This window comes from Cotesia typhae, unplaced genomic scaffold (genome assembly GCF_013202065.1).
Source record: "Cotesia typhae breed Kobodo isofemale line unplaced genomic scaffold, CoteBio_Ctyphae contig_27, whole genome shotgun sequence".
NCBI classification, from domain to species: Eukaryota; Metazoa; Arthropoda; class Insecta; order Hymenoptera; family Braconidae; genus Cotesia; species Cotesia typhae.
In genome coordinates, this window is record NW_027423733.1 from 3293569 (window position 1) to 3309763 (window position 16195).

General features: G+C 30.3%; 1 protein-coding gene across 3 annotated transcripts in view; it reads left to right on the plus strand.

Annotated features, from left to right (window-relative positions):
- The window catches only part of Sli (slit guidance ligand), a 303228-nt gene that overhangs the window by 156821 nt on the left and 130212 nt on the right, over nucleotides 1–16195 (plus strand). Inside the window, exon 3 of one of the 3 annotated variants that reach the window (XM_074240536.1) lies at nucleotides 11825–11873. The exons of the other annotated variants lie outside the window; for them this stretch is intronic. Within the exon in view, the coding sequence (XP_074096637.1) occupies nucleotides 11825–11873 (49 nt within the window). The remainder of the gene's footprint in view (nucleotides 1–11824; nucleotides 11874–16195) is intronic. 3 annotated transcript variants of the gene reach the window in all.

The following is a 16195-nucleotide window of genomic DNA, read 5'->3' on the forward strand; positions in this document are numbered from 1 at the left end:
AGAATTTTTCGCACAATTGAAAGTTGTTAATGATGTGGCAGAGCGAGGTGTCGCATTATTAAGTGAATATAACCAATGCTTAACGAAAGACGAAGAGCAATTTCAATTTTTATTACAAGTTGTGAAAGAGCATCGAAAAAACTACCCTACTTGCAACAAAAAATTGTTTGAAAATAAATAGCTCAGTTGAAAATTGAAATAAAAACTTTCTTATAACTAATTGGACATTTTTTCTCTAAAACTGAAATCATAATATATTTATAATGAAAACTTTGCTTTTTTATTGATAAATAATTAACTAAGCGATAAATAATGTACAATTTATTTTTTTAAATGTAGATAAAAATACTTACACATAAAAAAAGCTTGAAAAACATTTTGAAGTTTCTCAGTTGATGAAAAAAATTTTTTCGTGTAAATTTTCTCAAAACTGATAGATTAAATTGAAATTTTTCGATTATTTAATCAAAAACTCTTAAAATCGATATACATGAAAGTTTGATGATGAATATCTTTTGAACGATTAATTTAATCGCCAAAACATAAGATACCATTTTTATATAGCAGTTAATTTGCTACAAAAATTTCTATTGCCCATTCAATAATAGCCATTTCTTGTCGAGTTATAAAATTCATAAACAAAAGTGACATTTGACTTAAAATAATCAATCTTGAATCTTCAATATTAGTGAAATGGTGAGGTTTACGGAAAAAACATAAGATACGTTTTTTGTAGACCATTAAATTTCCTATAAAATTCTTAAAAAAATTTTTTCTGTACGACCAATTAATGATGAGGAATGAATTTTTTTCTATTGGACTGAGAAAAAAATGAAAAACTGCGACGCGGAGGATCTTCCTATTAAAATTAAGAGTTCATATTTGGTGAGAATTTTTTTAAGGTGCCTAGTAAGCCATTTTTCCGTATTAATTGTAAAAAAAAAAATAGTTGATTTTTTTGACCCACCCAAATAGATAAGCTATTTCTTTGAGCTCAGAGATTTCAAAATAACCGATAAGATATATTTTCGAGCTTGAAGATCTCAAAAACGTCATAAAAGTGCAATTTTAAGCGCTTAGATATAGAATTAGCGAGAAGTTACAGGGATGGCCTTTAGGGTCAATCGTTTTCCAGATTTTTTTCAATCAATAATATTCAACACTCTTTTCGTTAATTATTGTCAATCTATTTTATTTATTTTTTATAATAACTTCAGTAGTAACAGCGTGCTATTTGGAGTTTTCGATTTTTTTTATTCAAATGCAATTTATTCCATCAATGAAATGGATGCTATAGATGTATATTGTATTATTTATACCTGTTATTCGCTGGTGGTTGTACGTGAGAATGTTAAAATTTATTTACAGTTCGAAATAGTCATGTTTTATATTAAATTTTACAACCCCTATGTCATTTTTAAGTTTTTCACTTTAGTAAGTGTTTCAAGGTATATATTCCAATACAGAAAATTGTTCGTATGACTACTGTCATACGAGTAAATAACAAAAAAAAAAAAAAAAATATAGCAGGTCTCACGCGTGAGCCGCACATGAATGTAGTTTATGTTCATCTATATACATACATAAGAGGGAATAGTCTCTAGGGAATTTTCTTATGGTCTTTCTCCCCTATTTCGTCGTCTCTTATCCGCCGACATACACTTTACTTTCAAGACGCGTGTTTTTTTAAATGGAACTGTGGAAAATGTCGAATTACTTACATATACTCTCCTCCTCACTCTCTCTCTCTCTTTCTCTGTACAAATATATGTAAAAAGATAAAAATAAAAAGTAAAAATGTGTGTCTAGCCCAATAATCTACACGCTCTTTGCATGTAAAACATTTTTACTTTTTTTATTTTCTACAGTACCTGTGAATTCGACTTTCATCTCTTAAAAACATACAAATTCCGTCTGTCATAAAAGCCTTGGGCTCTTTACTGATGCTCCATATATTAAGATAATTTTAAACTCATAACCCCTGGAAATCTTTTTGTAAGCCGTAAAAAAGCCTCAAGCCAAATGCAAATGATAAATTTATCAGCACATTCGTAACAAATAAATACATATCAGTAGCTACAAATTCTTTTGTATGCTTATCAATAATTAATTTTTTATTCGACTATTTATCTCTCGGGAAGCTTGATGTATACAGGACAGAAAATTACTGATATTTACATATGTGACAACTGACAGTAAATAATAGAAATGCAGTGAATAAAAGAACGATTTCTATATAAAATTTTTCATTCAATGCATTTAATACAATTTCATTTAATGTGAATGTGATAATCCTTTGCGATAAATAATATTGATTTCTACGTATTGTATTGGTATTGGCTTTTGATTTTATTTTTCATTTTTTTTTTTGTTTTTCTATCAAAGTACATACTTTGTTAATCTCCTGAATCCTAAACAAATTTTTTACGATCATTCTCACGTACATTCTAAATTGATATAAAGAATGGATAAAATTAATACCTAGAGACACGGTAATGTATTGCACCAAGCATATCTTGTCTGCTATAATTTGATATATTTAGAACGACTATTGCATGTCTTAAGCGCGAAACTTATAGGTGTGTTCTACTATCACCTAGAAAGCTAATTTTTGATTTTGTATATTAAGTAGCATTTAATAATTATAACATACACATAAACATAATAAAAATCACCCCTACATAGAGGGAAAAATGATCGATCGATCGACTGAAAATACTTCAGACTGAAAATACTATTACACAATCAATAATTTACATTTTTCAACTTCTCGCTATAGTGCTTGAAAATGTACGATGAACACTACCAATATCGTTAAAGTTAGACAAATAACTCGTGAAATATTTAATTTTAATAAATTCCTAGGGTTTTTTTTTCAACATAACTTCAAAATTTCACGTCCGATCGATTGATAGAGTTGAAGTAATCTTTTTGTGCTCAAAAAACTAGGTCTTATGCGACAAACCTCATCAAAAACAATTCCAACAATGTTAGAAATAACTACTCAGGTATTGTTTAATTATTGTTTATTGATACAAAAGAAAAATAAGTATATTAATTGATATCAAATTAGTTACACACTGAATTTAACTAAACAAACAATATTAAATGAGGTTAAATTGACAGACATAAAATGCTAAATTATTTGCACTTAAATAACTCTAAGTCTGGACGATCGACATTTGATGGTGGAAGAGTTCAGCTCGACTAACTATAACAGAAAAATTATTAGTCACATCTGGTACTCTTAGTACTCAGTATACTCCCACTACTTCATTAAATGTCAAGGGATAGTGGAAACATTACCAGGTATACTGAATACAGGACTCTACAGCGAACTGTATACTATACATATTCAGGTATACTAAATACAGTGACGTTATCCTCTGTAAGTCTTCGCTAAAATAAATCTTAATATTAACTCTAACAAACAACCATAAGATTTTCGAGCTTGAGAAAGTTTAAAAGTTGTGTATTTGAGCTGGAAAAGCTCAAAACTTCGACATTAATCATTTTTCGATCGTTTTAAGCTCGCATATTGCGGAAAGTTCCAGGGATGGACTGCAGGGTCAACCGTGTTTCAGATTTCTATAAAAAACAAAGTTATTATTAATTAACTAAATTAATTTTCGTACAATATGACATCTTGAGGGACGTACATATTTCTAAAAAAAAATTGAAAATTATAGTAATATATTTTTTGGTTTTTTATGTCCAACTATGATCAGATCTTGTTTTATATATGAGTCAGGTATGGAAATCGGCTATACATAGCCACATTTAAAAATCTTTTCAAGGGGTGTAATTAAACTAGTTAACAGTCGTGTATGCATCGAGTGGATCCACAGCTAGATTGAGCGATTGGAACGGGATGTGATGGAGACTTGGTATAGGTATATCATTATTAACGAGAGGACTGAATTGCACGAGAGATACTTGTACACATGATATCACGTGATAACGGTGTTTTATTACTTTCCATCCGATCACTTTGACAATTATGACATGATCAGATTTCCTGTGTAGACTGCCTGTCATGTTATCTGTATGGATTTTTTTTTTTTCCATATGTGAAAGACAAAGTGATAATGACAATAGATATTTCTGTAAAATTATATATATATATATATATGCGTTCATATTTTCTCAATGGGATTAAACTTTTCTCGTTATTATCTTCTCATTTATCGCACAGCGCTTAGATAGTATGCATGTAGATATTCCCTCTTGTGATTTATTAAGATTCTACTTGCCAGCCTACTTAGAAAGACAATCCTCATCTTACTGAATCTTCCCTCTTATTCTCTCGTACCAGACTCGGCTTGGCTATATAATACATAGTGGCCCCTTGTCGCTATAACTAAGCAAAGTGCTTGGCTTGCGATAAAGCGAGTTTATGTTTACAAACAAATGTCTAATGGAAGCTTTACTCGCAAAAAAGAAATCTTAGTCTACAGTTTTTACCCTCTCTGAATATCTGTTAAATTAAATTCTTATTATTGTATACTTAACTCTATACTTTACTTTTAAAGCAGCTGCTTATTTTCTCCCTCAGAATTATTCTGATGTTAAATTATATTTTTAAAATAAATATAACGATACATATAAATAAGATTATTATTATAATTAAAAAATATCATCCGGATAATGCACGCGGTGTTAAATATAAATTATGATTATATTAACGGAGAGTCTAGTCAGTAAGTTTGTATTTATAATGAACACCGACTTTAGATATCAGAAGATTAAAACTACGTTCTAACGTTCCTTGAAAATTTAATGATCTGAAAATTTGTTTACAGTCACTACAAACTTTTATTATTACTTTTTGGCAATAATGAAAGAATAATTCCAGAATGTTCATTCAATTTTTAATGAAAATTAGATTGTATCGTTGACTCTTAAAGTATAAAATAAAAATTCATTTTCTTTTAAGGAAAGAGATAGAACAAAAACTTAATAAGTCTATAGTACAAAAAAGTTTGGAAAATCCAAAAGTACACACCTCATAATCTCATTTTTCATAATAAAATTGATTAAAATAAAATACAAATACTTTTAAGTCTTTAGTGTCATTGTCCACCCAGAAAAGAAAGGTACTGCGCATGTATGGTAAACGAACCTTATTAACATAGATATAGATACAGAAACGATAAGTAGATTTTAGTTTATTTCTAATTATATTTAAACTACATTGAATTAGACAATTAAGTTTTTCGGCAGTTATCGTGACCACTCCAATTTTCATACATACATCAGACACACGGACGTCCACGAAAAAAATTTTTTTAAACATTTTTTTTTTATTTATTATTATTTTATAAATATTACAAAAGCTGAAATTAGTGTTTTTCCATGACATTAATGCGTAAATATTATTCTACAATTGCGATAGAAAATAAATAGAGACAATTTTAGTTAAAAAAATCACTTGATTTTTGTAAGGTGAGAGTACAGCGCTACCTTATCCACTTCGCTTATGAGGCGCGCAATTATAAAAGTATGTACATGTAAGCATTAGTGTCAGATTAATAGTTAAATAAGTAGTGGCTTAATTTTAGATTCGAATATTCCGCGGCGTTCTCTACTTAGATGAAATAGCTGAGGTGCATGCACTGCGACTAATGCAGCTTATAATGAAAGTATGAGCATAATTAATGAGTCAAAATAGTGTTTGAATTAATCATTACCATATTGCACTTGTATGATAGTATGAGTAGAAGTAAAGTAAGAAAACATACTAAATAATCCATTTTAAACTTTCTCGCGAATCATTTCTTAGTTTAATTTTTGTTTGTATGCAATTATGATAATTATCGTGAAAATTGATTGATTAAAACCAGGAAGTTTTTTTTATTAGCTTTAAAAAAGTCGTTTAATGATAATGAATAAAAAAATCATATCGACTGGTCTTTGATTCATCCATATATATGTAAATAAGCCTTAAGTCTTGCATTTAATATTGTACTTGTGTCGTATTCGTTTCATCTGCGACAAAAATGCCGCGTAATACTTAAATCTAAAATGGAAATAAAATTCTTTAAATTATCCATGTGATACGAAAACTTAATCGATGCGCTTTTATTTGAAGTCAGTACTACGAATGATTTTTATGTTAAAAATTGAATGAGTGTCATGAAGCGTTTATTAGTGGATTCTCCAAACTTTGCTGAGCTTAAACCCCTAAAGTATTTTTTTATAGTGTGTTTTTAAAGCTTATCCTCGGAAAAGCGAAATGTCATTAAATTTCCTTGAATTTCTTTATAATACAATGTCACATTAAATTCACACGCCGTGATCAATAGCATTTTGATTTTATCCAATCTTCTGAATCATTTCATCTTCTACGCATAAATTTTCAGCAGGAAAATGTATAATAATGGTAATGAAAAGGAAGAATAGATTGATAAGACAGTTTAAATTAAAATGGGGTCTTTAAAAGGGCGCAAAAGACAGGAACCCTCGAGATCCCAGCTTGACATGGAGTGATGGACGAGCAGCAGCCTCCACAGGAGAGTAAATCGCACTGGGACTGCAGTTATGCAGACTAGGAGTGCGTCACTCGAGCATAATGCGTCCTTGGATATAGGTAAACGTGACCCTTGGGAGCTTAAAGCGCGACAGAATCACTGACATCATCACAGAGCATGTATCCAATACATTTGAGACCTACATTATACAGATCCGCATAAGTTCGTTCATATATCGATGCATATACAATTTATGTTCCGTACATTCCAATACGTCAATGCATATCGTATTTTTTACTTTGAAGTGTTATCGTTATCACTTTCCGTAGACATATTTTAACAAATCTACTCAACAACTCGTGACGATTCACTTCGTTGCATTATGATCCCACCATCATCCAAGCGGTGAAATTTGTCTTGGATGGATTCCAAGAAACGATGATGTGATTTTGCCATGACACAACGAGGGTTTGGATGACATTCATACATCTGTTTGAATAATTTTTGGTGTGTCTTGAAATCAATATTGGTCATATCACGCTAGATATGAAAATACCAGGTCATATCAGAAAACATTAGGGCGGATGTGGCTTTATCTAAATTGATCAGAGCAAGCACTTAGTCGCGGAATTTCTCACTGAGAAAAATTTCATATCACAAGAGCGTTAAAAAATTAAAAAAACATTTTTAGATTCAAATATTTCGCGACGTTTTTATCCAAGATAAGATAAATACAGCCCAAACCTGACTGAACAAATGGCACAGCGCCCATGCGTGGCTTAAGGTTAATCTTTATTTACGTATATACAAATATACTAAAAACCGGTCGATTTTAGTTTCTTATTCATAATAATTAAATGACACCGAATTTTACTGTCATCTGAAGAAAACCAGTTGCTATAATTTTAAAGCTAATAAAAAAAGGAGCCTGGTTTTAATCCATCAATTTTTTTGGGAATTATCGTGACTGAATACAAAAAAAAGGAACTTACAGCTATCCGGAGGCTCACAAAAGTTTTAATAATGTAGTAACATAAAATAATTTTTTATAAAATATTAGATGGTTTATTTCGAGTGTTTTCTTGATGTACGTCCATTCACATTATCCTATGAGTGTAACATTAATATTATAGAAGCATTTTAAATTCACAAAATTCTTTGGCTATGTCTTAGAGTAAAGTACTATCTTAAGGGGTTACATGGGTTTCACGGTTTCAAAAAATTGATTTTTTTTTTAATGTTTTGTTAAATTCTACATCTCTAGAATATTGTCCTAAGGTTTCGAATCAATCCGAACAATATTTTCGGAGATGTAATTTTAAAAAGTTGCGCGCTCAAGGCGCTGTTGTATTGAAACTCAAAACGTTAAACGCGTTTTTCTCAATACTATGTTTCCAAAAACGGTACCCACGATTCCTTGAGAACTACTCAACCGATCTTGATGAAATTTTAGACAGGTCTTCGAGATATAATTTACAAGGTCTTGAACTGAAGATTTTTTTTTTTCAATCACAACGATTTAAAAAAAACATTCCGCGAAGTTTTAGCCAAATTTTCAATTTTTTTGAAAAAACCTCTGCCAAAAATCCAATTTTCATTTTTTTTTCTTTCATTCAAGACCTAGTTTGAAGTCTTAACTAGAGCACATATTTTTTTTTTCACTTCAAATGATCCTGCTAGGAGTTCTACTGATTACGCCGACGGATCTTTTTTCCGAGGGCTCGCCGAAAATGACGTCACATTAGCGGAGTTTTAAAATTTTTTTTTCAAAATTTCAGTAATCCCTTATTAAACATGTATCTTTAAGATAGTAATGTTTGAATAAAATATTTCATTTATTTAATAAAAAAAAATTGTTGATAATAGACCAATTTTTTCCCGGAGGCAACCCATGTAACCCCTTGAACGCGTTTGAGTTAACTCATATTTTTCAAACAAATAGAAGGATAACCGTTCTTAATTTACTTCATTCAATAAATTCTCCAGATTCCTTTGAACCTTTGAAAAATTGATTAGATCAAAAAAAATCAAGTTTGACTCTTGAGTAACAACATGAATAACACTTATGTTTTTGCGAATACAGTTTCAAAATATATCGAATCATGGTGATATTTGAGCATACTTTTCAAAGATAGCTGAGATTTTAATCTGTATGAAAGTGATCTTAGTTTCTGCCATAGGAACATCAAGAAAGAAAATATAATAGATAGAGATAAATGAAAAAGAGATTGATCATTGATCTAACCAGGATATTTTTTCAGAAAACAAATCGTTTTATAGATGAGTTTGTGAGACTTTCTTCGAATCATTAAAAGCATGAACAAATTGTGAAGAAAAAAGCAAGTTGTATCCATACTTATGTACAACTTGGATGTCTGGAAACTCATTTTCCTACTTGCGATATCACGCTTGAAAAAATAGTAAGTCCACAGAGTAGTTTGCGTTTCGTATTTCATTCAACTTTCAATAGCAAGTATCGAGAGAGCTATACAGTTGAAAGTTCGCTTTATCGTTTTCACTCGCTGCCCCTTTTTTTATCATTTATTTCTTATATTTTTTATTCTTATTCTATCACTGTTGGTGATTCAAGCCGAAAGATTCGTCGAAGCGTTCACTATCGTCCGACTGGAAACGGATCGAATCTCCTGGTACACTCAACTCAAACTAGAACCAACTGGTATCATCGGTTTTTCATTCTCTTATATTCTTATGCGGTGCTTTTTCCCTTGCTAATGCATCAGGATCAGTATTACGAATGAACAGAATATGGGTGAAGAGAAAGACAACTTAGTAGAACCCCAATAGTCTGGATCCTGGCACGTCTCATTTCACAGCATCCAAATGAGTTTTTACTCAACTTTCGCGAGATATTCTTACTATACAACATGGGCCAACTTTTCGTATCAACCGACGATGAGGCTTACGGTGGTAATCCTAGCTGCCTCGCGTGTGACTCATGCCCGAGAATTTATGAGACCCTGGTGAAATAATCCAAAGGATTATCCTTTTCATTCTCTCGCTTTACTCATACTCCGGTCTCTCTTCATCACTACATTCTTTCCCCTTGCATTAACCATCGTCACCGCATCCCGCCAGGACAGTTACGTCGATTATTGTCCGCATCACAAGCGGTACACCCTATCCTTTAATTACACGCGCGATCAATCGGTTTCATTGCGTTGGCATTCGTAACACTACATCCGTTGCATTAACACCAACCTATCTATCACTAATCTATGCACCCAAAAAAAATTTCAGACACTCTTAAAGAATAAAATTTTTCCACTCACAATATTTCTGATGCTGAGAAAAAAACTTGGCATTGCTCTGCTAACAGTACGGTATGTTACGCAACACTTTATGTTTACTGCTTTTAACTATACGTATTCTAATTGTTATAAAACTTCAATTTACTGTAGTCAAAGTACCGAATGCAAAATGGAATGATTACAATCTCACTTTACTAACATAATTAAATTTTTCAACGAGTATTAAAATGAAAAAAAATTAGGAAAACGGTTGATCCTGAAGGCCATCCCTGCAACTTCTCGCTACTTTCATAATTAAGCGCTCAAAATTGCGCTTATTACGTTTTTGAACTCGAAAAGCTCAAAAATATAATTTTCATGTAGTTTTAAGCTCTCCGAGCTTAAAAGTCTGATAGAAGTTTGATAAAACACTATTTTTTGAATTTTGAAACCGCAATAACTTTTGAATGAATGAATCGATTTTCACGCGATTGGCGGCATTCAATGCAGTTTTTTAATTTCTATGATACATTTTCAAACACAAATTGATAAGACCGGAAGTTTCGGTGTAATTCGAAAAAAACGCTTTTATTCGAATTCTTTCGTCAACGATAACTCACGAACGAATCAACCGATTTTGACCGACTTGGTGGCGATCGACGTGATTTTTTGATGTTAAGAGTTGATTAGTTTTTGGAATTGATCGATTGAGCCCTTTAAAAGTTATTCAAAAAAAATTTTAATTTGAATAAATTTTGTTTCGTAGTTTTTTTAAGATTCCTTTAAATCTACCGGTCGGAATCGGTCTAAATTGAAATCAAAATCTAAGTTTGGTCAAACCCTTTCAAGTAACACCAACGGCGATCAAATCGGCCAAGCCGTTCAAAAGTTATGAGAGATTTACATACATACATACATACATACATACACACACACGCACGCACACATACAGACACTATCGCGGGAATAGTCAGGGAAGCTTCTTAGGACCTCAAAACGTCAAGATCTGATGAAAAATCGTTTTTTCGGAAAACAGGGTAAAAACAAAAATCTTTCCGATTTTTAAACAATTTTCAATTTTCTTAGCGGGAAGTTAAAAATTGAAATAATAAGTGCAATGATGAATGACAATTTTCAAGTTGTAATTAGAATCATAATTACTTATAATGATCTTTTAAATTTAAGCAACACTTCAAGCTAACTCTCTTCTAAGAAGACGATTCAGTGATCATACGGCATCTGTCGGAGGTTTTTAACACTAACTTTGATTAAAATGTTGTATGAAGGCATTTCAAGTCGTATCAAGATTCTAATCTTTCAATTAGTTGTGGGGGCATGAGAATCGTGAGTTAAGTAACGTAAAAAAAAAAGTGAATCTTTTAGGAGTCTTAATAAGTTTTAAAGTAGATGTACTCTCTATGGCTTTGGACGCAGGATATGAGTCTTGAAATCGAAATCTACCGGGTTCGACTCCCCGGTCGGTCGGATCACATTTTTCTTTCCGGATGACTGCGATTCAAACTTTCTTGTTTCGAGAAAGTTTTTCTCAACTTGAGAATATACAAGTTTTCAGCGAAAGAGGTATTTTTCTGAGTTGAAAATATGATGTCATTGGATGGAGATCAATATTACCTGGATAAAACCAAAGTGTTTTTAATAGATTTCATAGAAATCTAACGACAGCATTTGTCTTCATGACGAAATTTTTAAAAAATTTTGCTATTTTTTAACTCTGCTCATCAAACTGACACAGAAAGTTAATATGATTACCAAAATTTGAACATCTACGCAATCAAATGTGTATATAGGATAGAACATGGCTTGTCAGGGCAAGTGCCTAGAAATCTTAACAGATCCTTAAGAAACTGAATTTCATTATTTTTTGGAAAATAACAGAAAATTTTTGAAAAATAGAAAAAAAAGTAATTCTGTAGTTCATCTAAATGCTAGAGATTTTTATCTTCAATCAAATAAAAATTCCAAAATCCAAACCAATTTTTCTTCTTGGAACGAAAAAAATTTTTTTTTGTATTTCAAATACAAGCTTGTATCAGCTAATTTTATACGTTTATTCAATGTTTAATAATTGTTTTTTTTTTGTTTTAGGTAAGTACCACTTGGCTGCAGAAGTTGATGAAAGGCTTCCGTATTCACAGTAAGATAAATTTTCAGTAAAAAAAGCTGCCGATAATCTTTATTGTTTACAATTAATCTTTTATCATAGCTATCGGTATTCTTTATTTTTCAACTTTTTTTTTAATTATAAATTAAAAAGAAATCATTAAGAATCAATTTTTTTTGTCTGTTTTAAAGTCGCATAAACTACTAAGGTCATGAGCGATTACGGTAGGGGAATTGGAACTCGTTTTATCTTTTTGGGCTCAGCTGAATAATACACTTAAAATCAATTTTTTTTTGCTATACAAGTACATGGAAAAAAGAACAGTTGAAAAATTGTGTTTTTATCTAGGATTTATTACAGTTTCAAATAACAGTGAGTCGCTTCTACTCTGAAACTGTAAAAATTACATTAAAATTTTGATATAGCAATTATTACAGTTTCACACAGATCATTTTGTAGTCTTGTCTAATAAACAAGTTTTCAATCTTTAAATCTTTTTTTAAAAACTACTGTTTCACACTGTAATTTTTCGAATGTATTTTTTAAATTTTACACTCTATACGACGATCATTGCAATTACAAAATAGAAGATTTAAAATTTTATATATTAATATTTCTTTTATATTCAATGAGAGATGTTACTTACACTCTAACATTAAAAGTATCAGCTCTCAATTTTAAAATCGTATGAAGCATAAATTATTTAAATTTCTTCAATTATTGTTGTAAAGATATTGATATTACGAATATATTGAGTGAATGTAAGAGTATAGAAAAATATAGTTGCTAGTCAAGAACATGAGTAAATACAACTTTTAAAATTAATACAGATGAACATAAGTGTTTATTGTCTTAAAGCTAAAAAAGATGGTACAAATTTAATTATTGTCACAAAAATAAGAAATGCTTGATGAGCTTTCGTTTTCTGATTCTCCACAGTTCGAACTCTGTATCTGTGAAGCTTGTGTAGATGTATGAGAAGATGAAGGAAAGCTTGATGTACTTCATGTAGCTTGATTGCGAATAAAACCATGCGGATTTTGATTCTGAAAAAAAAAAATTCTAATGATTACTGAAGTAATTTTTTTGCCATGAGCATATTAAGTAATTTAATTTTACTCATAGTAATTAATATGACAAATAATTTGTAGGAAAATTCCAATTATCAAGAGACTAAATTCAACATGGTCACGTAAAATATTAATATTTAACAGATTTTAATTATTGTACGAATATGTTAATATTATAATTATTTTAGACAGCACATCCAAAAAATCGTGTTTAAAATACTTCATATACTTGATTTTGGTAATGAAAATAATTATCATTTTCATTATTTGCATATAGCGTGTTAAATGCGTTTAAATAATAGGATTCTGGAGGAGCTGTAGAATTACTATTATGTATTTCTTGATTCATGTTTGTGTCCCTTGAAGAAGAACCAATAATTCCCAAGCATCGATGTTTTGAAGCAGAAATTGAAAAAAAAAGAAAAAAACAAATCACAACATACGTTCAACATAACCACAATTTAATATAATTTCATAATTAAACTTGCAAAATAATCATAATAATTATAAATAATAGATTAGATGCTATGAAAATTTGATGGCAACATGCATTTATATAAATAAGATATTTATGTACTTACATTAATTGTCACTAGCACAGATGTAGATAACCTATAACACAATGTCCTCACTCTGCAACCACTGAGATTGAACTATCCACAATAGCGTTACTAAATAACTGAGCGTTACCGGAAAACGTGTTTGAACCTGCTTGCGACCGTCGCTAAAGACACGCATTTGCCGGGAAAACGTAGCGCCATATTATGACAATACTTTATAAACTATAAAACTTATTAGCTAAAATTTAAAAGTTCCTCACTCAAACTGTAATTTTTCTATACTTTAAAAATTACAGTATGAGCTGTAATATTTTCCAGAATATTTAGCATTGTCGGAAATTAATAGCTCGCAGTGTAATTTTTATTATTTGATGTAAGAATGAGTTCATTTTCATAAAACAAAAAATGAATCACCAATAAATTGTAATTCTTACAGTTTCTTCGACTAACTATAACTTCTCAACTTCGAAAAATCAAAAAAATAAAAGTAACTGAAATTTCGAAGTTCTATTTCGTACAAAATGCATTAGAAAGTGTAAAGTTTAGTATTTTTCATTGTACTTATTTTATTAGAAAAAATATCTCAATTATTACTGTTTAAACTGTAATATTTCTAGATTTTTACCCGTAGCGTCTTTTTTTACAGTAGGAAATGTAATTTTTCAACTGTACTTTTTTCCGTGTAAGTTTAAAAAAAAAAATCTTTTTTCTGATAATTAAGATTTGATCAAAAATTACTTGAATTCAATAAGAAAAAAAAATCCAACCAGAAATTACAAAGTTATGATAAAAAATTATTTTTTTCAAGAATTTTCGAATAGTTAATAATTAAAAAAATAAGATTAATTTATTTCGCAAAAGAAGAAAGTCAACTATAGATTTCTTAAAAGATTTATTTCTCAAATAATCATCACTTTTAATTTTGTATTTTATGAATAAATTTTAATTAAATAATTAGAAACCTTATTAAAAAATTATGCAAATGAACGATTATATTACTATACATTATTGTATTATTAACCAAGAACAAGGTTCAATAATCTGCTGACTTTTCAATTGAAAACTGCCAATATCGGATAACGATGAAATTACCTTATGAATTTAACAGTGACACTTATATTAAATAACAAATTGGAGTTCTCGAAATATTACACTTTGAAGAGTGACATAAAGCCACTAATGAAATTATCGAAATTTTAATTGGGTTAATATTAAGCAATAAATTGATTTCAAATCAATGGTGAAAGATATTTTCTATTTTAGTATTTCCCAAAGGTCAATAACTGATGTACTTTTAACAGTAATAAAAAGCTTTCACGCATTCTATAGATGAATTTATTTATATTGTCATTGAAGATTGATGTAAACTTCTTTAAGATTTGCAATGGATAAAAAAAGGAGTACAAGCAAAACTATTCTTTATAAGTTTACTAAGTACTATGTTTTGATCTGAGAGAGCTCGATAACACTAAAAAGTTTTGAGCCGGCTATTAGGGTCAATTGTTTTTTAGATTTTTCTATCCGTGCAGATGGCTTAGAGAGCAAAAATAAAAAGTCATGATAGAATGATTTAATTGAAATGTCAAGACGTCCTTAACAAATTTAACTTTTGTACATCTTCCCCTGGTTGATAGCGAGTATATCCGGTCTTTTATAGTGGACCGAGCAAAAACTCGAGACACTGGGGTATGGAGAATACTATTCTCTAGTCACAAATGTCCTGACTAAGCAGTAACGCACCACTCAACTGTTAATGTCGTTGCATAAATCACTCTTGAGAGGGTGGTTGAATAATTACACTCATTTGTTTTTTTCTGCTCTTTCTTTACTTTTTTCATCATGAATTACATGTTATCTGATTTCGGAAGTGAGCAGTGATTTTTAGTGCTGTACAATAAGCCCAGACTAAGATAGTATTTCATTTAAAGCTTAATGCTTTCAACCAAAAAAAAAAAAAAAAATAAAATAAAATAAAATAAAATAAGATTTTTCAATCATCGCAATACACAGGTTGAAAGGTGATACGATATTCAATTGTTTCGCTGGTTGACTGCCGGCAATACAGACTTTAATTGTTTCATTTTTTATGATTTACGAATCGGAACGAAAGTGAGTGTTTAATTTGAATAAAAAATTAGGAAAACGGTTGACCCTAAAGGCCATTCCTGCAACGTCCCGCTACTTTCGAATTAAGCGTTAAAAATTGCGCTTAATACGTTTTCGAACATGAAGAGCTAAAAAAAAAAATTATTATGTAGTTTTGAGATCTCCGAGCTCAAAAGACTGATAGAAGTTTAATAAAACACTATTTTTTGAATTTTCAAACCGCAATAACTTTTGAATGAATGAGCCCATTTTCTATGATACATTATTAAATACAAATTGATAAGACCGGAAGTTTCGGTGTAATTCGAAAAAAACGCTTTTATTCGAATTCTTTCGTCAACGATAACTCACGAACGAATCAACCGATTTTGACCGACTTGGTGGCGATCGACGTGATTTTTTGATGTTAAGAGTTGATTAGTTTTTGGAATTGATCGATTGAGCCCTTTAAAAGTTATTCAAAAAAAATTTTAATTTGAATAAATTTTGTTTCGTAGTTTTTTTAAGATTCCTTTAAATCTACCGGTCGGAATCGGTCTAAATTGAAATCAAAATCTAAGTTTGGTCAAACCCTTTCAAGTAACACCAACGGCGATCAAATCGGCCAAGCCGTTCAAAA